This window comes from Paramisgurnus dabryanus, chromosome 7, assembly GCF_030506205.2.
Source record: "Paramisgurnus dabryanus chromosome 7, PD_genome_1.1, whole genome shotgun sequence".
Lineage (NCBI taxonomy): Eukaryota > Metazoa > Chordata > Actinopteri > Cypriniformes > Cobitidae > Paramisgurnus > Paramisgurnus dabryanus.
In genome coordinates, this window is record NC_133343.1 from 26,598,513 (window position 1) to 26,621,827 (window position 23,315).

The window sequence follows — 23,315 nt, forward strand, 5'->3', positions numbered from 1 at the left end:
CGGACTACATACATGTTGTGATGAATTTCGTAGTTTGATAAGGTATTTAAGTTTAAAAAACATTATACCCAATTATCAAAACATTTACTCACAGTTTGACATACCAACACATACAATTTATTTATTTGAATAAATAAAACCTACAGCTACACAGAAATGTAAATAGGTAGTATATTTTCAGGAAGAAATCAGTAGCTTCAGTAAAGCATATTTAAATATAAAAATAAACATTTGCTTTCATTTCTTTAGTATTTTCCATTTGCAGCACAGGTAAACAACTCGCGTGTCAAATTTACTTTTTCTTTTAGTGATTTTTTTTAAAAGAACATTTAATTACATTTTTCCAACAAAAAAATGTTGCTTTAACATTGAGTAAAATAGTTGAATAGAATAAACATTCTAGTTGAGACCAAGCCCCATAAAAGGATCGAGAGTACAACCAGTTCTTAACTTCTTTACAGGGAAAAAACATCTGGGTTTTTGTCAGTATTCGGTTCAAATAAATTTTGCAAACAGATGTGGGCCTTGATATAAAAGTTGTCGAAAACAAATGCTATTAACAAAACAATAAAATGCAAAGTGCTTTTTACAACAACAAGACAATAGAATAAAATGCTTAGTATTCTCAAATTCACTTGTTTTGTAACAAGGCTGGAAGAAAGGATACTGTATTTCCCAGCATCATCCAATATCCTTGTTTCAAATCCACATGTGCAAGGTTTTGCATACTGACCAAGAGTTTATCATCATAAAATATGATCACGCTGCTGAGCTGTCGCTGATGGGACAAATGGGAACATTCAAGGCCTATGAGGAGGATGGGGGAAGCAAAGTTTCTCTATATAGACTAATGGGTCAATGATGAGGGAGCCCACCCAAAAAACTTCATCCCATTCCTGCCCTATGTCTTTAGTAAACACTGATGGCAAATAGTACAAACTGAATCCTGCTGTAATGTTAAGAAACACAGTGCATGCAGGTAGGGAACTGTTTACACTTAAAAAACTTGTCCCGAGGTTCTCAGTTATAAGAAACTGAGCAAGTTTCAGCAAAAGATGCGACAATTCCCGAATTGTCAGATTGTGAAATGTGGCTTTATTTAAAGAATTATTGGTGTCAGTTTATATTTATTCCTTCCTCTGGCTTTAAAAAAGTCTGTCTGTTTTTTTAGAGGTATGTTTATGTGACAGATGTCTGGGTAATGCTCCTTTGGCTGCTGGTACTTTTGATCACGTAAGTGGAGGAGTTGCTCTTACGAGATTCGTGTTCTGGATCGTATCGGCATTGAGACGACTTCAGATAGAAGTTGGAACAGCACAGCAGGTTCTGCTTCAGGTCATGGAATAGATGCCCAGCAAAAAACATGTAGATCCAGGGATTACAGCAACTGTTTAGACTTGCCAGCAACATAGAGATGATGAATGGCATTGCTGTGAAGTAGAAGAAAACAGCTTTGATTAAACATTAAAGAGCAAAATATGCATTATGCAATACCTGTGAAAGGGGGGAAAACAATTTTTTTAGTGCTGTGGCAAAGATATGTGGCACAAACAAAAAGCGAAAATTGAGAAACACTGTAAAAAATAAAGACTGGATAAAATTTTTGCATCCATTTTGTTTAAAGTAAGTTTAACATGAAATTTTAAGCAATTTATGCAACTGCTTAAAATACCACGCAAAACTTAAAAAAGTGGATGCCAAATGATGCACTATATTTTTAAGTAAATCCAGCATATTATTTTTTACAGTGAAAGTTGTAAACATGAACATTGAGTGTATATAATTTCTTATTTGTTAAGGTTTATATAATCTACATTTATGCATGGCTGCAGAACTGGAAAAAAACAATAAGTAGAATTTACTTAATTTTTATTTAGCAATATTTGGCACTAATATTTTTCAAGTAAATAAAAAAAACAAGTGGAAATTAAGACTTGCCATAATAAAATTATATTTACTTAAAAATATTATGTACTATAGCATTTAATTTCAAATTTAACTGCAAAGCATGCTGGAAACTACAAGTCTACCAAAATCATTGTAATTTCAACACAAAATTATTAAGTTAATTTCTTTCTTACAAATTTAAGTGAATTATACATGATAAAATTAAGCTGAATTTACTCAATAATGTGTTTAATTACACTGAAAAAAATGATTCATTCAATTTACTCCATTTTTTTAAGTTAAGTGGTTGCAATCAATTTATTTAAGCTATTTAACAAAAAATAGAAATGCAAAACAAAACAAAAAACTTTTGTTTAAATGTAGCTTAAATAAATTGATTGCAACCACTTACCTTAAACATTTGTTATTTAGTTTTGGTAAGCCATTCTCTGCAAACATGTGAAAAAATAGGTAATTGAAATTTGGCTCCCCTTGTGATGTCAGAAGGGGATAATACTGCCCCTTAATCTGCACCATCCAACCATGGCACTGCCATTTAGTGCAGATATCAGCTCATTTGCATTTAAAAGCACACACCCAAAACTGACATTTTTGCTCACATCTACAAAGTGGCAATTTTAATATGTTATAATAAATTATCTATGAAGTATTTTGAGCTAGAGTTTGACATATGTACTTTGGGGACACCAAAGATTTATTTGAAATCTTAACAAAGTCTTGTGAAATGTTTCCTTAAAAAAAAAACTTTTTTCCCCTTTAAAAAAATAATTATTTTTTTTAATATAGTTTAATCATTTTATTTTGTTACATTTACTAAGCTGCATAATCATTTTTTACAGTGTACATGATGAATTGTTTATGAGATTAATGACACAGACTGGTGTCCTGTATTTAACCTCACAGAAAAATATCAACACCTCAAATTATTATGACTCAAATCCAGTAAAGATGATGAACAGGATTTGGCTGGGCAGTCAATAAACATTTTCTTTTTTCCAACGCAGTGATATTACTTTTACCAATGATTTATTAAGGCTAAATCTTACTTAAGTGTCCATCGCCACTGGGTTATTTATCTTTCAAAGTGCAGAACAGGAAAAATAGGGAACATTTGGTGTCAGTCAGCACAGTGTCTTGAGCGCAGATGTTTTCATGGATTCATCCTTGTAGGAATATCCATACATGTTGTGTCATTGAAAATACATTGGTGCCAGGCAATCAAAGCATGCCACAAAGTCACTTGCGCGTTGCGCTTCGCACTTGCGTTTCAGATTGTTAAAATAGGGCCCTAAGAGTGCAAATTCAATAAATTATGATAAATGATAACGGCCTAATAAGACACCAAAGATACTACTTCTACAGGTACACATACGTTATTCCTAAACTTTACTGAACCTGATCAAAAAAATAAATGATTTCAGTGTGTATTTTCAATTGATGCAAACAATACCCTCAATCTAATATCATTCAAAACACATACAGTAAAGACAGAAATCCAGACAAGTAATCCACAAAACAAAGAAGGCAATGAGAATGGAAAAAGCAATGCAGTTGAAATACTGGCAAGTCTTTTGTCAACTTGGGCAGTCCTTTAAACACTATTGTTTGTGTGCAAAGAGGAAATGATATCCAGGAGATCGTAATCAAAAGTCTGATTAGAATTCTAGTGGTGAGCAGAATGGAAAGCACTTCAGTTACAGCGTGACATGTCTACTGTAATATAAATGTGCTCTAAGAAATAAGTTATTTCCACCACAGAAAATGTGATGTTCTTCTTCTGATAATCTCATTCTCAAAGGATGATGGATGGAATCTGATACAAAGGCTGGAAATCTCTTTTCAAAAGCCCTTAGAATTAAACTCTGCAGGATAGCAGCACCAACAGCAGGGATTACTTTAGATTTTCATGGTTGCTGGTTAAATCACAAACTAAAACATAATGGGTTGGATTAATTTTTAGGAGAATCTGTTCACAGAAATGTAATATAATATAAGTATGTTTTCAGTAGTGTATAAAGACCTTACATAATGAACTGAGATGTTTTTATCTACATAGACTGCGGGCTCCCTAACAGTACATGGAGGACGTCAGTTTGTGCCGTCACATTTCTACAGTAGCCCTAAATGGACAAACTAGAGTTTCTTTCATCACTATGTTGTCTCAGACAACAACATGTTTGTCCTGTGGCGGCTACTGTAGCTCATTTATCTTTTTCGAAAAGGAGGGGTGGGTGGTGGACTGAGCCGTTGGTTGCAATCTCACAACTAGAAGCCTCTAAAACACACTGCACCTTTAATGGCTGTGTCAAATATTTTTAAAATAACATGCCAAGGTCTGAACTAGAGCTACACAACATTGAAGAGAACGCAATATGCGATAAATTGAAAAATAATACAATATGCAATATGAAAATGTGATAACTTAAGTTTGTAAAACGTGTTTCACATTCTTTCTGGAAAAATTACTCTCTCTGCTATCTGTATTGATTGAAAACTTAATTCCACGTTTCTGAAGTATTAAATTCACACAGTAAAAAATATTGCAATATGCACATTAACACATTTCTAATTTGTATGTATTTCAGAAATACAAATAAATTCATATGACCACATTTGTACATGGTTGTATTATTTACTTTTTTTAATAATCATACATTTATATAAAATTCATTTTTTGTACGAAATCAATTTAGCTGACTTCCCATGAGATCTGTCTGCATAAAAAAACGATATATATCTTGAACAATTCATTCCTAATATTGAACACCAAAAATATATATATATATATATATATATATATATATATATATATATATATATATATATATATATATATATATATATATATATATATATATATACATATACTGACAATGCAGAATCCGGGGGAACAAATTTGATATGAATATTCTGATAGTGTACAGTAAATAACTACAAGCCAAACTGGTTGACAAGACAGATTTCTTAGTTTTGGTGCTTTGTGTGCTCATCCACATCAAATTTCAAGGTAGAAAGTTTCTGCTTTTGACAATTTAGCTTCTTAAAGATAAAGAATTGAGTTTACAAATAAAGCAATAAGTCATGTATATTGTTTTATTTGTGCTGAACGCACAGAATTCCAGACAAGCACATCTCTGAATTCCCCGGAGCATCAGCAGTTTGATTCATGCAAATTGAGAGAAATAACAGTAATGCTCTTTAATATAAGACTTTCTTTAGATTATTGTAAAGCAGGGGTCTTCAACTACTCTTCGAGCACCAGATTTTAAAATAGAAAATATAATGCGGGCCAATTTTTTTTTACTTCATGTACATGTCTTGTATCCAGTATTTTGCATTTTAATTACTGAAAACTCATATATTTTCTTTTTTAATATTTTAAAAACAATTGGAGTTAAACATTGCAAGAAACAAATTTTAATAACTATAAATATTGCACAAAAAAAACTCTTTAACTTCTTTTGTTTATAACTGTTCAACTTTTATATATTGTTACATTTCTAGTATTCACAATATATAGTCAGTCTTCTCCTTATGACTAAAATTCCACTTCATGTTTTCTTTTTTAATATTTGAAAGATATATAGACTAAACTGCCTTTCAATTGTACACTACATCCAGACACGATGGTCAGAGTTCGCCCCCTAGTGGGAGCCGTAATGAAATTTCAGTTTAATCGTAAATCCGTGTTAAGGCAAGAGCCTTTAATCTACGTTTGTATTAATACTTATTAATCTACTTACAAGCAGGGGTGTCCAAAGTCGGTCCTGGAGGGCCTGTGTCCTGCAGAGTTTAGCTAAAACTTCCCTCAACACACCTGCCTCAAAGTATCTAGTCTGCCTAGTAAGACCTTGATTAGCTGGATCAGGTGTGTTTGATTAGGGTTGGAATAAAACTCTGCAGAGACACCGGCCCTCCAGGAGCAGGAGTGGAAACCCCTGACTTCCCAGTAATCAATCGTTTTTAAAGGATTCAAGTGTTATTGATAAAGTTAAACAAAAAAGGATTCATAATTTTCACCTTGCACAGTGTTTTGATTGGAACACACTGAAATACATCACTTCCTGTCAGTGTGTCACACGGTTTAGTCACACAAGTTTAATTTTTATGCATCCAAAGCTCAAATTTGATCTGATTATTATGCATCCGCAGATGGTAGACATCTTAATTTTTACAATAAAACATTTACTGTACCTGTGGCTCTTTAGTAAAGTATGAAAAAACAAGGTCCTGGGTTCAACCAATGGATCAAACATACTGGAAATGTATAACACCACAGTTTTTCAATATTTTACTATTTTCTTACCTCGACTTAGATGAATTTATATGTACCTATCTTTTTCCAATGCGCGCACTTTTAATCTTTGTACAGCACTTCGTGAATGTGTTAGCATTTAGCCTAGCCCAATTCATTCCTATGGCCTCAAACAAAAGTTTTATTTTGTGCCACCATACTTACTCGTGTAACTACTCATGTAACATGTAATAGGGAAAACATGGAAGTGTTTGTTGGCTTATAAATTCATCCCTGTTTGGATCCTTAGGAATGAATGGGTCTAGGCTAAATGCTAACACATTCACAAGCCGCTGTACAAAGATTAAAAATGCACGCACTGAAAAAAGATAGGTATTTATTAATTTTTATAAGTTGAGGTAAGAACATAGTTCAATATTGAAAACGTTTTTCCTTTAAATATACTGGAGGTGACTGGCACATCAATACATGTAGTATAAATGTAAAAGAATACAACAGATTCAGTAGAGAATAAAAATAGAGAGGTCTGTTATGAGGCCAATTATGCTGTTCCCCATTCAACTTTAATTGCCACCCCGTGCTGACCAAATAAAAAGGTATGGATGTTTCTCAATATGCGTTCTTCAGCGATCTTGCGTCCTTGTGTCCTCGCTCTACGTCATCATTAACAGTCGAAGTTCAATTCCAATTCTCAAGAACGCAAGTACAGAGGACGCGTGAAAATACCCGGATGAGTTCTTGATATCGAGGATGCATCGAGTGCAGACTTGCGCGTTGAAATCTGGGGAGGTCACGTGACCAGCAGGAAGATCGAACACATCTCAATTTTCATAAGTGTGTTCTGTGTTCTCGCGACCTTCTGAGTTCGTTCTTCCGAGATCGCCTGGCAAGACCAGTCTCCACGAGAACGCAAGTCCGTTCTTTGCGTTCTTGGAATTGAGAAACAGCCTATGAATTTATTTTGATTTTACACGCGAGCGCCAAAAGCGGAACTAATGCGACGCAACGTTCTACACGGGCAAATTAGAGCGGCACACCCAACCACTGTATAGCTGGCTGCGGGTGCTGCTCGGCGAGTGTCTCAATTAGTTCCCAATCTCCCGATGTTGTAATGTGTATGCAGGGTTGGGCACTGGTAAGCACTCTAGCTCACTTGATATTGGGACACTGTTCACTTGTTCTCCTGTCATTCTGATCATTCACAACTGTTACTCATCAACGACCGGCAAAACCAACATCTCGCTGACTTTTTAAATAGTACATTATAAAAAGCGCTGTAATTATGTTCTTATATATACATGCATAAAATTGGAGGAATATAATTAAATGTTACATATAAAAATGTTAAAATAAATACTATTTTAAATATTGAGTAGATTGTGGTCCCTAACTGTCTAGCGATGTGTGTTTATATGTAGACTAAAACAAACGTTTGTCTTTACAAAAGTTTGCATTTCATAAAGTTTATTGAGTAGGCTCGCATGTTTTTCGGTTGGAGGGCTTTAGAAAAGGTCACGTGATTTCCGGAACATAGGGACCATCGATGCTCACTGTTTTTTGCGTTGCATGGTATTTTTAGGTAACTAAAGTTTGGCGTAATGGCAGACTCCCTAATCACAGTGCTCTGACTGAACAAGGGAGCTGATGAGACCCCAGCTCCTCTTTTGCACCTGCACTCACTCTTATTTATACGATTGTAAAGTAAAATAAAGTTTAAGGGGTGGTTTCCCAGAAAGGGATTAAACTAGTCCTAGCCTAAAATAAATGTAAGAGCTGTCCAAACTGAAAACAACTTGCAATGCCATATCTTAAAATACATCAGTGCCCTTAGTTTTGCTTCAAAATGCACACAAGTAATGTTTTTAGTAAGGCATGTTTGTTAAAACTAGTTATAATTCCTAATTAAACTAAGGCCTAGTGCTGTCTTAAACTAATTCCTGTAACCACCCCTATAATCTTTAAATATAATTTCTTGCCATTTTTTAAAGGGATAGTTCACCCAAAAATTAAAATTCTGTCATAATTTACTCACTCTAATGTTGTTACAAACCTGTATAAATGTCTTTGTTCTGATGAACACAAAGGAAGATATTTTAATAAATGTTTGTAACCAAACCGTTCATGGACCCCATTCACTTCCATAGTATTCTTTTTTCCTACTATGGAAGTGAATGGGGTCTACAAACGGTTTGCTTACAAACATTTATCAAAATATCTTCCTTTGTGTTCAGCAGAACAAAGACATTTTTACAGGTTTGTAACAACATGAGAATGAGTAAATGATGACAAAATTTTCATTTTTGGGTGAATTATCCCTTTAATGTGCCCCTCTGGTGAAACACTGGCCCCTCCTTGGCCCCCCTAGTGAAATTTGTCTAGAACCGCCACTGGTCAGTGAGCATTTGTTTAAGTTTATTTTGTGTGATTTTGAAAATCAGTATTTCACTTGCAAAGATTTTTATTGATCAAAGAAAGACTTGTTTTCTTGAATAACGATGAGAAGTATAAATCACAAGTCACTGCCAAACATTTTCTCCACACAAAATATAGAGAGTATCAATAAATCAATACAACTGGAAGTATTGTAACATTCAGTATAATTAGAAACAGCTTCCTTTTAACATATTTTGAGAAATGTCATGGATACTTCATTCCACTATGGTTGTGTCAGTCACTGTTATATAACACCGTACCAACATACATCTGTTTAGTTGTTATTTTTTTAGACAATGCTAACTAGTCCTGATAGTCCTGTGCATAATCATTGATCTCATATTTTTCATATCATGTAACACGTCAGTATCTCTACAGACTCTTGCAATAAAATTTCTATTTAAAGTGTATGACTTCACCTTTATAATATATTAAAATGTCTTGCTATGCTGAAAACAATTCATTTCTAAACAGGGTACTGATCATTCTGAAACTATCTTTAGCTAATGGATCTTTTGCTCAGTAACCTTGATGACTCAAACTGTTGACCTATACTAAATATCACTTTAATATAGTTTGGCTACTCTGTATGTTTTAATGCTGGATTTTAACAACAATTTATCAAGCATATTTCCCGTGATACTGTGTAATACAGTATGTATGCAGTGCAGTCACAGTATGTTCCTCCTTTATCCAACGGGTTTGTTTTACTGGGGGTAATCTCTCATACTGCAGACAGTCATGATTCTGCTGAATATTAATGCTTCCCCGAGGTCGATCTGTATGGCACCACTGTTTTAAGTGAACTACAATACATCTGTAGTGATTTAAAAAGTAAGATACCAATCACAGAAAGCAGTTGTACTGATATAGCCTTATTCATCTTCTCTAAAAAACCAAATCCTTCCCTTCTCTATTAAAGAAAACCAATCTTGGACCTATCTCACATTCAGATTTTAAAAACTGATTAAGCTTCTTTTTAAATCTGTGTTTGCTACATACTGTAAGCATATCTTGGTCCCACTGACAATGTATTTACAGCTTTACCAGTAATGTCATATTTGGCTCCCCAAAGTCTCTTTGTTGAATATAAAAATGCTTTTTCACTACAAAAATCCTTTGTGCAATAGAAAGGTTTAATGTACCATTAAAGTAAGATAAACATTGCAAAAGGTACATATGTTTTTAGGCAATTTTTTTGCCAATTTGTTGGAAATTGTGGGGTCAGAATGTTAACTGTCAACCTGCCAAGTGTAAAACAGGGTGATGTCCTGAAGTGACACGCCCAGATGACAGTGTGTTACCCTGGTAAGTGATTAAAACAAAAATAATTTGGTTACATGAAAAACATAACTTTTAAAAACACTGTAAAAACGCACCCCCAAGCACACTTGTGCACACCATGTGTGCATATGTATCTAAGGGTGCATGCATGTTATGAAATCTGGGCAGAGCCATTATAAATTACAGAGCTTGATGTTAAGCCAATGTTGAATTATGACATCAAGCAGATTTTCATTTCCAACCGAAACGGAACGAAACGTTGTGCCCAACGTTACATCTGGATGTACAACATTGGTTTTTGGCGTCAACTTGACATTACTGTTTGACGTCAGTATGACATTGGCTTCTGACATCAACCTGGCGTTACAGCTTGATGTCAGGCCGATGTCGGTTTTTGATGTCAACCCAACTTAACAGCCTGATGCCTGGTTTTGAAGTCAACCCGATGTTACAGCTTGGCGTCAGGTCATTGTTGGTTTTTGACCCCAACCTGACATAACAGTTTGATGCCAGGCTGACGTTGGGTTTTGACATCAACCCCATGTTACAGCTTAACGTCAGTCCGACATTGGTTTTTGACGTCAACCTGACATTACATCTGGACGTCAGTCTGACGTTGGTTTTTGACGTCCATCTGATTTTACAGCGTGATGTCAGTCCATCGTTGGTTTTTGACGTCAACCCGACATTACATATGGACGTCTGTCCGGCACTGGGTTTTGATGTCCATCCAACTTTACAATGTGACGTCAGTCCAACGTTGCTTTCTGATGTCAACCTGACATTCCATTTGACATTAGTCTGACATTGTTTTTTTTTGACGTCTAGCTTGTTGTCAGTCCGAAGTTGTTTTTTGACGTCAACCCGACATTACATCTGGACGTCAGTCCGGCACTGGTTTTTGGCGTCCATCCAACGTTACAACGTGATGTCAGTCCGACATTGGTTTTTGACGTCCAACTGATGTTACAGTTTGATGTCAACCCGACATTACATATGGATGTCAGTCCTGCACTGGTTTCTGACATCCATCCGACGTTACAGCTTGATGTCAGTCAGACGTTGGATTCTGACGTCAACCCAACATAACATCTGGACGTCAGTCCGGCACTGTTTTTTGACGTCCATCCAACGTTACAGCTTGATGTCAGTCCGGCATTTTTGGCTTTAACTCGACATTACATCTGGGCATCAGTCCGGCAGGACGTTCATCCGATGTTACAGCTTGATGTCAGTCCGACCTTGGTTTCTGACATCAACCCGACGTTACAGATTGACATTAGATTGATGTTATGATTGAAACATGATGTATGCTCTAATCCATTTTATTGACTGAACAATAGACTGTGGCATTTTTATGTCAACAGCAGTGGATCTCAACCTTTATGACCCCATTGTCCACAACAATATTTAAAAAACCTCCATACTTACAATTTCTACCCAATAAAATAATTTAGAGCTTGGCATCAATAGAAAGATGTATATTGGTTACAAAAATACCAAAAATAATTTTTTTTTTAATATAATAATTTAAAATATAAAATACAAAAAGCTTGCTGATGTAAATTAAATAACCTACATGTATTTACTAGTGTCCTAATTGCGCAAAAGCAACGAGACAACAATTTTTTATAATTTGAGGCACTGGCAACTTACCCTCTCTTGGTGCTTCTGGATCCCAGGCAGACCACATCTGTACCGAGAAAAACGGCGTCCAGCACACAATATAAGCCAGCACAATAACAAAAGTCATTTTAACCGTAGTGATTTTAGCCTTGGAGATGAGCTTGACGCTGCTGACGCGCGCGATCGCGTGGCTTTTGGACGCAGAGGGCGTGAGTGTGATGCACTGATCCCTCTTAGTTTTCCTTTTAAAGTTTTGCCATATCTTAAAGCTTATCAGTCCGTAGCAGAAACTCAGGATAGTCACCGGTATGATGTATATGGTCAGACTAATCCACGTAATGTAAGCTTTGGCGCCCCAAGGTTGCACGAAATCTCCCCAGCAGTCATAAACTCCATCGCCAACCTCCCGTAAGGAGAATATATGAACCTGCGGGATGCTTAAAATTAAGCTTAGTGCCCAAGACAAAATCACATAACAGCGGTCCTGTCGTTTGTGAAGAGAACGAAGAGGCTGACAGATCGCCATGCATCTGTCTATGGACATCAGTACCAACATGTAAGTGGATGCGAACATCCCCACAGTTTGAAGATATTTCACCAATCTGCAAAGGATATCAGGTCCATAGAAACGAAAGGTGATGTCCCAGATGAGTTGAGGGAGAACCTGGAAGACAGCAACAACCAGGTCTGCGATGCTGAGATGTTTCATGAAGTAATACATACGAGACTGACTGTGCTTGGCTGTGTGGATAGCGACGAGGACGCACAAGTTTCCAGCGAGCGCCAAAAACAGCACGAGCGCTAGTACAGTGACTTCCACTTTAGCCACTTCTTCATTTCTCTTTAGAGGATTTGCAGTCTGGTTCACACTATAAGTGCCATTGTCAATGCTGGAGTTTTTGAATGACTCGTTGAAGGACCCAAAGTCTTGATCCTTGAAAAGGTCCCCCATTGTGCCAAAATCATACGACTACTTGAAGTGTATCAGTTGATCAGCTTTTCTCCTGCATAGCCTTTTAACTTAGGTGTCACCTCACGTATTTGGAAAAAACCTTAAAGCTTGCTGGTAGTCCCTCAGGTGCTTTTAACCTTTCGTGGAAACTGCAAAAACAATCTGGATGTTAATTTTGTACAATGCATTACATTCATGTTTACATGCAGTGATGCGCAAATTCGTGTTTTGCTTATTAAGTTTAAACTAAACAAAAGATAAAGTTATATAAAAATGTTAATAAATGCACAGTGCCTAATATGCAATCATGTTTAATGCATTTGTAGCCAGGTACTTACAATTTTATCCATTTTGTTAGGATTCCTAAGGGCTCTCAGTGTTTGCGTAAAGGAGAGTCCAAAAGCTGGTGAAGCCTCCTTTTCTCTCACTCGGCTCGCACTGAATGGACCGCGTCACGATATCACCACTTATGCACATCTTCTCAATGGATCTCCTTAAAACTTCCCACTGTCTTCCACCAGGGGGCCATGTGCGCCATTGCAAACCAACAGGTTCCTCTATAACGCAGTCTAACTGAGGAGATAGTGTCTTTTTTAACTGCCTTGAAATTATTGATTGAGTCAATAGCGTACTTTTATATTCAACTACACATATAAGCTGTCAATGGGACGGTAACATTTAAAAAGGACTAAATATGTACCATTGAGATACTATATGCACTCTTTAGGTACAAAGCTGTACTTTTGTGAGAGCTTTTGTACATTTTTAAGCATACTGTACATGGATAGTGCTGCATAAATAAAAAATACTAATAGAATAGAAATTGTCCAGCAGATGTTAATTAAAAATCATACCCAAGTAAATTATTTCATAAAATTAATAATTATTAATAATAAAATAAATGAAATAAAATTAATAAATAAAATATTCGTGCCAAGATCTGGATTTTGTGTGATTTATACTGTACGTACAGTACCAGGTTAGCAACATCTGAAAACTGGAGAGGACACTTAGTTTGGCATGAGCTAGGAGACCCTAATTTATGTTCACCCAATAGACCTTCCGCAAAAAATTTAAGGTACTGTAGTACATTTTCAAATGGCACCCAAAATGTTCCCGCACCCCCAACTAGTTTTTACGCCCCTGAGCACGTTTCTTTTGAAATCCCAATAAAGCTGAGTAGAAAAGGTAGCTTTAGATCATGCTATAAGGATCCAACACAGATACAACCCAAAAAAAAACCTGCAGACTAGAGCACTCTAAATGGGGGTGGCATCTCCAAAAAAGGCAGTCCCCCACTGCAAGCCCATTCTCGCATTAATTTTGTTTTTTTTTATAAATCACAACCTTTCCATGTGAACTGCACTGCAACCTTTGCACGCTTTATAAATGAGGCCTGGTGCTTTATGCCATTTCTTTTGTCCACTTTTGTCCTGATTATGGGTTTAAGTTGGCAAAGAGTCAAGGGGGTCGTACACCGGACGAGAAGCGCAGTGCTGCGTCGAGTCTAGGACAACTCGGAGGTATCATACACAATTCAAAAGTAAACGACTTTTATCGGGTATGAGTGCAGCTGAAAGCTATGCAACTAAACCGGTAGCTGTATATTGTATTGAAAAGCAACTAATTTTAGTGGCACTACGACAACCACAATACACGCATAATGATAATGATATTAATAAATACTACTTACCATTTATAAGTTAAATGTACTTCGACGACGATGCCTAGCAGGTTGGTCCTATAAAACTCTGTGTTTATCATGTCTTGCTATATACAAACATCCTTCTTGGATATTTAAAAGCCCAGTTTAACGACAAAAGTTGCTCTTTTTTAAATAAACTTGCATTTAAAACTACTTAGAACACTATCAAAGGCATTGAAACGTAACTTCCCGTCTGTTGCCGTATTATAACAAATAACAAAACTGCCTCTGTGTGCCGCATACGTCGTCATTGTCTTGCTGCCGCCTCCCCGTTCTGTGATTGGTTCCCTATTTCAGGGGCAAAAAAGGGCCAGAGTTTCCATGCTAGACTTGCAGCGTGAATAAATTTGCACGCAAGGCAGCATGGGGAAACCAAATGCCTCTGTGTCCAATTAAATAGACCTAAAACCAATCACAGCGATGAAGGAGATGACATATGCAGAGCTATATCAGACTTTTGCCGGATCCAGTCGGTAAAACAGCGATAACATCTTTTTTTTTAGATATGAAGGCTTCGAGTGTTGTTCTTTGTTCGGGTTTTAACGTAAAGGACGCGATAGCTGATTCGAACGAGTGAAGTTCCATGGCGGCATCCATGTTTGTAATGTACCATGTGCTGTTGTCATTGTGTAAAGCCCGCCCCAACATTTCTGATTGGTGCCGCAATTTCTCTGCATTAGAAATGGGCTTGTATGGCCTCTTTGCCAGGCTAGGTTAGATGCTTACTGTATTTCATTTGCCCTGTATTTGTACTCTGCACAAAGTTGAATCTTATCCAAGTAAGGATTCATTGACAACGGGCCATTGAATTGTTCGAAAATAATGCACACCCAAGGTGTTAATGCGGCACGTCGCAAAACGTACCTGTGGAACATTTCTCAAGCATTTAAATAAAGCATTCAACAGCCTCGTGATATAATCTAATCTAGTCTAATCCGATCGACTAAAACGAATCTTAATACCAGGTGTAACCAGCGCCTCAATAGGAAACCACAACACCTTTCGAATGTGTGCAATCAATCGAATGTGGCAAATCTCTCACTTTCCTGTGACATCCAATAACACCCAATGGACGTCCTCAATGTGTCAAACAGTCCAGCCGAGAGTAATAAATCCTACCATGCCACTACAACTGTCATTTTAGCAAGGTTTGCCGTGTTCTGATCTCACACCATCACTCATTTGGTCGGACACCACGAGTGTCAGCGAGGAGAGCCCATAGGGCCATTGCAAGAAAATAAATTGTTTGCTTTTAGGTTATCCATCAGTGAAACACACCATCATAGCCATTTTACATTTCTGAATCATTTGATTGAAAAGATATTGGTCACGCAGTCGAACGGTGTAATTAAGTTCATTTTCATGCAGATTTGCTAGCGCATGAATAGCACAGACACTGGTTTGCAGTTGTTTGGGAACATACATTGTAAATAAATACCAAATGTATTTTTTGCAATCATGTAAATAGTGTACACAGGGTGTAGCAAAGAGGCAAGCCCAGAAGCAAAGCGCCCGTAAATTACACCTGTCGGAACTCCTCAGAGGCTTCTCAATGGCAGATTCATTCAACCCTTGAATGTGATTCACATTTGAGATACAATGCACAAATAACCCACAAGACACTTGACATAGTGCAACATGTAGCGTGAACGTGTGCAAATGCAAGTTGTCAGACCCTGGGAAGACCGGTAAATTACATAATAACAGCACTGCTACCAAAACATACGCAGCCCATTTCTCCTTCAAAGAAGGGCCCAGACTGCGGCCACCTTATGTAATCACTGTTGTTTGCTTCAAAAGCACTTCAGGTACTTCTAGAGAAAATATCGAGACATGGATGACCCTATTGGAGGTACCTTCTTCAGGGTTCACTTTTATACACAGAAGAGCTCTCAAAACAAAAAACTTTAAATAACTACAAAACTTTCAGAAGAAAGTTGCTTGCTTAACGTCTGCTTGCTAAAAAGGGTTTTGTTTAGGATTGCACATGAAGTCTTAATGCTACGTGCAGTAAATAGAAAAGCAGTTTTTCATTATTATCTCTTGCACAATTCCACTATAGTTTGAGTTTCATTTGTTTTCCGGTTGTAAAGTGTGGTTAAACGTAAGGCTAGAATTATGGAATAAATTTCCCGCCTAATGTATTGAGGTCACGGATTAAAAAATAATATGCATGAATAAAATAATAATAAGCGCAAATCAGAACTTTAAACAGATTTAAAGTTATATTGCACAAAACTGAAAAACGAATGCAAAGTTATCCAAATTGCATACAAAATTACGTTTTCTTTGATTATATTTTTCATTTTTTTCTTCTCTCTAATATATTCTGCTCATATTAATTTTTTTTGTATGCTTGTGCTGTTTTTCCCTTGCTCTTATTTCCACACTCTGCGCTTGCATTTCCAAAAGTTGCAGTTAGAGTTTCATGCAAATCAGGGCAGACTTTAAGTGTCGCCATTGGTCCGCTAGTTTTAGATTGACAGCTCCTCCTCTAGCCAATCAGTCGAAGAGAGGGTGTTGACGTCACTTCGGTGCGACTCAAAGCAGGCGATCGTGCAGGTGAAGATGGATAACCATCAGATGGGCTTTGATAATTTCAGATAACTTTTTGTATATTCACAGGTAGTGAAGTATGCATGTACAGTTTCTTTAAACATAATTATTGGCATTTATAGAGTCCGTTTTAAGAGAAAATTGAATTTTTCTACCGTTATTGAGCTTATTTACACTTAGCGGTTAGCGCTTAGCGTATTTACCTCAAAGTTTACTTCAGTAATATTACCTTTATTTAAGTAATAATAGTACAGTTTGCATATCAATCCTGCTTCTTTATGTTTATTCATGAATTTATGCTGTTATGTGAAGTCATGAGAGCTATATTTATTGTAATACGAGACATTAAATGACGTTATATGAATACTTTTGCTTTTAATGTGCTCATTATACACTCACAGTGGCATTTTTGTGCTGGATTTAAATGCATGTTTATATATTTGTTTTTACGTTTATATTGCAAACGTTTTGGCACAATATTGCGTGGTCTTATTGCAACAGGTCCTATAAAACTGTACACGTGCCTTCCCGTGTACAGTTTGAAACACATGTAGCCTTTCTACAACCCTGCCTGTCACCTAATAATCTTAATATATGTGGAGATAAATAAACCTTTGCACTAAATCTGGCTACTTTGATCCATTTCTGTGTTCTGGCTCTGACACACCAAGAGACATGCTGGAGATTTTAAACATCTTTAAACCAATCTCCTTATGTCCAATATTTATATATGTCCAATATTTAAAGTATATTATGTGTATCTATTTATTCACACACGTCATATGCAAGAAAGTAATGCAGTGTTTTTAAACTTATTTTCTTTGTATGCTGTCAGAATATGAATATTGGCTCAATAAAGGACTATTAATGGAAATTCACAATTCAGAGATTGTATATATTTAGTTTTATTTTGTGCAGCTTGCTGGATTGGAGCTTAAAGCATCAGTTTATAATTTATGTAAATTTAGCATACAGTTATTTTAATTTGTGTCATTTAACTTGGTTATGCAGTTCCTAGCACAGATAATAAACAAAGCCTTTTCTGTATTGTTGAGTTGTATTATTTATTATTTATTTGTATTAATACAAATAATGTAATGCCCGAGTAAACACAATGGGTCTGAAAATAAAACAAAAGCAATTGGTTTGAAATGCTTTATTTCTTATCAATATTGGGAAATCCCCTACAGTAGTGTTAAACACAAAGCTTCCTTTTATAACATGTTATAACTACTGTACATTTATTCAAAATAAAAACCTGAAGCACCACACTGATATTCAGGCCGTTTGCTATTATGTTTTTTTTTAGTCAAGATCGTTCAGATGTACAACTTGGCTGAAGTCTACCAATGGTAATTTCATAAATACATTTGTCCTAAAAAGTAGACAGCCATCTATGAAAGGTCTGAATGCTTATGATATCGTAATATTTTTTGTTTTATACTGTATACGTTTGCACATAACTTAACTATTATCACTTTATCATTATAGTGTACTGAGCATAGAATGTGTAAAGCCAATGTATGTAATTCATTTTAGCCTTAAACTGCAAAGACTCACTCCACTGCCTAAACTAAACTAGCTAAAAGGATTCGTGTTAACAGACTTTCATTTACTTGGATGACACATTATCTTAAAGAACTGACAAAGAGTACTCACAACAGACATAAGTGTATTTCTGTCAAACACTAACAATATTTTGTTTAATGATATTTAATTGTCTAATATTTGCCAGCTGACGGTTATCCATCCTCTCCTGCACGACTATGCAGCCGGGAGTCGCACTGGAGTGACGTCAACTTCCTCTTCAACTGATTGGCTAAAGGAGCTGTCAATCTACAACTAGCGGACCAATGGTGACGCTTAAGTCCGCCCTGATTTGCATGAAACTCTAACGGCAACTTTTGGAAAAGCAAGCGCAGAGTGTGGAAATAAGAGCGAGAATAAAAACAGCACAAGCATACAAAACAAATAAATATGAGCAGAAAATATCAGAGAGAAGAAATAAAGGAGTAATATAAACAAAGAAAATGTCATTTTGTATGCAATTTGGATAACTTTGCATTCGTTTTTCAGTTTTGTGCAATTTAATTTTAATTCTGTTTAAAGATCAAATTTGCGCTTATTATTTTTTCATTCACGCATATTATTTTTTGAACCGTGACCTCAATACATTTGGCGGGAAATTTATTCCATATAGAATGAGTAATCGCTTCCATAATAAATAAACAGGAAAATTGATGACATTGGAAAAAAGTGCAGTTGGCCAGAGGGTTTATTGTAAAATGTGTGCCTAAGTAAAATACATGCAATAGTTAAAGCAATAGGCTTTATGCCCAGCTGCACTACTTCCTGAACTTCAGCCAGCTCCTTGTTTACTGTCTGCCATTATTGGACAAACTGATAAATCCAGGTGTGTCTGATTATTGTTGTTGTGATTACTGAGGTCAGGCACACCTGGATTAATCAGTTTGTTTGTGACTACTGAGGTCAAGCACACCTGGATTAATCAGTTTGTCCAATAATGGCAGACAGGAAACAAGGAGCTGGCTGAAGTTCAGGAAGTAGTGCAGCTGGGCATAAAGCCTATTAGGGAATCAAGGGAGATATTTGTTGCAAGGAAACACAAACATGATGTTGTTGATTTCCAATCTGGTACTGTAGGGAAGAAGATGTGACCTTGTGAGACGGCAGCATAGGTAATGCTATACAAAATAACACTGATATATATATATTATCATGAACAAGACTATCCAAATATCTAGTGAGGATAAATAGGAAATCATTGTACATTGGCGGCTTTGAACTTTGTGGCACATTCATTTATTTAAATTCTCTTTATTTCTCAATAACAAAATAGATGCACACAACGACATTAAATGAGAAAGCCAATGAACTGGAGGTTGACTTTGAAATTACCTTCACACAAACAGATGTGTACACATTAAGACCCGAGGGACAGAGAGGGGAGAGCAAGCGAGCGAGAGAGACGTATGGGAGAGGGCACTTTCACACTATCAAAATGCACTGCCCTTGAAATCAAAGCTAATGCAGGTGTACCGAAGGGCTTTCCATTATGTCTAATGGAGAACATAGGCCTGAGAATTTAAAGTGACTCACATTGTCCTCATGTGTTGATTTTAGGCTATATTTAGACTGTGGTGGGGTTAACGTCACCTACTGTATCTAATTATTATACCTACGTTAAATAAACCATTTCTTTAGTTTAAGATGCACCATTTGTAACCACCCATGTTTATATCTTAACTAAGGACATCTGCTTGTTTGTATTGCAGACAGCTCCCTCCTACGACAAATTTACTTGTGTTAATGGCTTGGTGTTTAAAATAAATCAACCATGTTAGCATATGTTAATTTGAGGACCAGGCATGAAAATAACCTCAGCACTGGTGAACCTTTGTGATGGCTGATTTGTACAAGTTATGAAAAATCTTACCGCTGTCATCATCTGTTAACCTTCATGTCTTTTAGAACCCTGGTGTTTTATCCGCTTTTTAATTTATTTTACGATTTGTGCCTAAGCACTATTAATATTTAAACTAATGATCTATTTTTAACCACTGTGCCTTGTGTTGTAATCTTATACAATAGTACTGTACGGTCTACTATGACAGTACAAGTGTATTATACGTATTATGTAAATCTGTCGCTTCTCACCAGCACTGGAGAGAGCTTTGCAGGGTGAGACACATTGACTACTGTAATTGACTCCTTATGCTGTTTAATAATGTAAAAATAAAGATGAGCTGTGTGTAATGTCAAACGTGGATGTTAAATACATCATAATGTGAATAAAATGATGATGTGTTATGTATTTGATGAGGCATCATTATTGGATGGTGCTAGTAGGCATTTTGGGATCCATGAAATGATGCATTCTGGGTATAAAAAACAAACAAACTCTCTTTACAAACATACTGTATAAATATGACAGGATAACTCAGGGTCAACATTGAATACATGAATACATAAATTTAAAACAGCCCCCAAAATTCAAAATAAAAAGAAATTTTGAGGCAGATTATTGTAAATTACCAGTAAATAAAAAGAACACAGTATACTGTAGTTCAGACTTTAGCAAGTGTTTCTGAACCTGCTGATATAGACAGCTGTAGCTAAATGAAACAAGATACTATCACTTTTCAATCTCTCTCCCTCAAATGCTATATTTTTATGTTTTGACAGCACTGATATAAAATGAAAATAACCCAAGGACAGTTCAGTTTATAAATGTGAAGTGTAAGGGTTTATAAAAAAGGAAAATTGTCATATTTTTGCATTTTTGCAATTTTTTTTTTTTTTTTTTTTTTTTTTTAAGTGAATAAGGGCATCTCGTGCTAAAAAATATTGAAATCATTCAACCCTCTCCTTAAATAGTACTTTGAAATTGCCCGGGCCATTGAATATTGATTGCGTTAGGAAAGAGTTTGCTACAAGTGCAATCTGAAGCCAAGGCGACACCGTTTGGGATGTGAAATATTGTACCCCTCTAGCACATTTTTATTACAGACACAAAAAGAAAAATCTATGCAACAACAGCTCCTTGGCAATAAGATCTCATCTCAATATACCACATTTAAATACCTCCAATTATTTAAAAAATATTTTTTTTAAATAACACTATAATAATGATAATAATGGAGTATGTGTAAGTACTGGAGGTGTGGGAATTAAGTCTTTCCCCTTCTAACTTAATTTAAAAGAAAAAAAACTTACATCCCAGTCTACTCTGTCTCATTTACTAGAAACAAATTTAATCTGCTTAGTGAAACAAATGAGCTTATTCATTAGATCCTATTGATGAACGTTGAAAATGAGACCCTTGGCTGCAATCCTGAATGCTGCGATTCTTAAGGTATTTTTCATTTTTTATTAATGTTGATCAATTCTAAACATTGTAATTGATTGTAAATATTTTTGAAAGTAAATTATTTTAGTGCAAAAGCAACCGGTCATGGACACATTAAGTAGTGTACAGTTTGGATTTGTTTATCAGTGTGTCATCCAAAATGTGAATAGAAGTGGTGGTGGTAACCTAATCCAGTGGTTCTCAAACTGGGGGCCCTGAGATGTTGCCAGGGGGGCCCCAGTTTGATGACATTTTATCAAATATATCAATGTATCATTAATTCTGTGTAATTAAACCTCAGAAAAATAAAACTACTAACCAACAGCAATACAATTTAATTTGTTTTGTTTAATTTTAATTTTAAGTTTTGGAATGTTGTATGTCATACATTTTCTTTGGGGGACCATGAAGGGATGCACCGTAAACAAGGGGGCCACATGCCGAAAAAGTTCTGACCTAATCAACTGATTATTTTAAGTTAGACTTTCACGGCACTATAAAAATTTACTGTAGATTTGAATTTATGTTATTTACTGGCAACAGTTTGTTCAACGTTAAATAAACTGACAATTTTTATTTTAGTTTTATTCTGTTTTAAAAACTTTAACTAAAACTTTTAATTCTGTAAAGATACTTTCAACAAAAGTTGCCAGTAAATAACATACATTTAAATCTACAGTAAGTTACTGGCAAAAAGCTGCCAGTAATACTGCTACTTTACAGTGTACTCTATAACAGTGGTTCTCAAACTGGGGTCCGGGGCACCCAGGGGGGCCGCGAGATGGTGCCAGGGGGGGCCCAGTTTAATGACATTTTATAAAATACATTAATTTATCATGAATTCTGTGTAGTTAAACCTTAAAAACCTACTAACCTACTAACCAACAGCACTACTTTGTATAATTAAATATGTTTTGTTTAATTTAAATGTTACCTTTTAGAACACATTTGTCGTAAATTTTCTTTGGGGGGGCCGCGAAGGAATGCACCGTACACAAGGGGGGCCGCACACTGAAAAAGTTTGAGAACCACTGCTCTATAATCCTTGATTCTGATTGGCCATAACTAAAACTAATAACACATGGTAACCTGGATGCTGCAAATCATTTTGTCAGGTACAGTTTAATATTACACAAAAATTAAATATAAATATGTCTTAAAATAACATATGTGACATTATATTTACAAATGATTGAGTGTGTTCATGACATATGAACATTGTTTGATCTTAAAACCGAAAGGAAGGTCTGCATTCGATAAAAATGTGCAAATAAAATATTTCAAATCAATATTTATTGTACCATACCCTGAGTTATGAGGTAAATAGCAGTGTAATAAGTGGGATAAACAGGCAGCAGGTTGTTATGGTGAAATAAGCCTCAGTGTGATACAAGACTTTCTGCTTTTGGGTCCAGTCCTGATAACACTGTCACATATTTCAACCATAACAACCTGCTGCCTTTTATCCCTTACTTAATACAGTTTGTATATAAGATTAACACGTAAATATTAGTTTATGTAGACTATTGCCAATCTTTGAAAACACCACTTACGGTAGTGCATGAACACTAAATGTGCTACAAGACACATATTTGTTTCCTAACACATGTAATGTGATTTAGAAACCTTGAGGGGTATGAAATGGAAAAACATCACCTTTTCTTTCGGTCAGGAAATGAATGCTTTAACACTTAAAATCAATTCCTCTATTTTTGAAGTAATAACT

The 23,315-nt window shown here is 35.8% G+C and overlaps 1 protein-coding gene across 1 annotated transcript; it reads right to left on the bottom strand.

Moving 5' to 3' along the window:
• Positions 1–115: 115 nt before the first annotated feature.
• oxtra (oxytocin receptor a) lies at positions 116–12,895 on the bottom strand. Its single transcript, XM_065279856.2, has 3 exons — positions 12,797–12,895; positions 11,537–12,607; positions 116–1,430 (listed from the first exon to the last, which is right to left on the bottom strand). The coding sequence occupies exons 2-3, from the start codon at positions 12,456–12,458 to the stop codon at positions 1,180–1,182; spliced, it is 1,173 nt and encodes a 390-aa protein (XP_065135928.2). The 5' UTR covers positions 12,459–12,607; positions 12,797–12,895; the 3' UTR covers positions 116–1,179.
• Between the last annotated feature and the right edge of the window lie 10,420 nt (positions 12,896–23,315).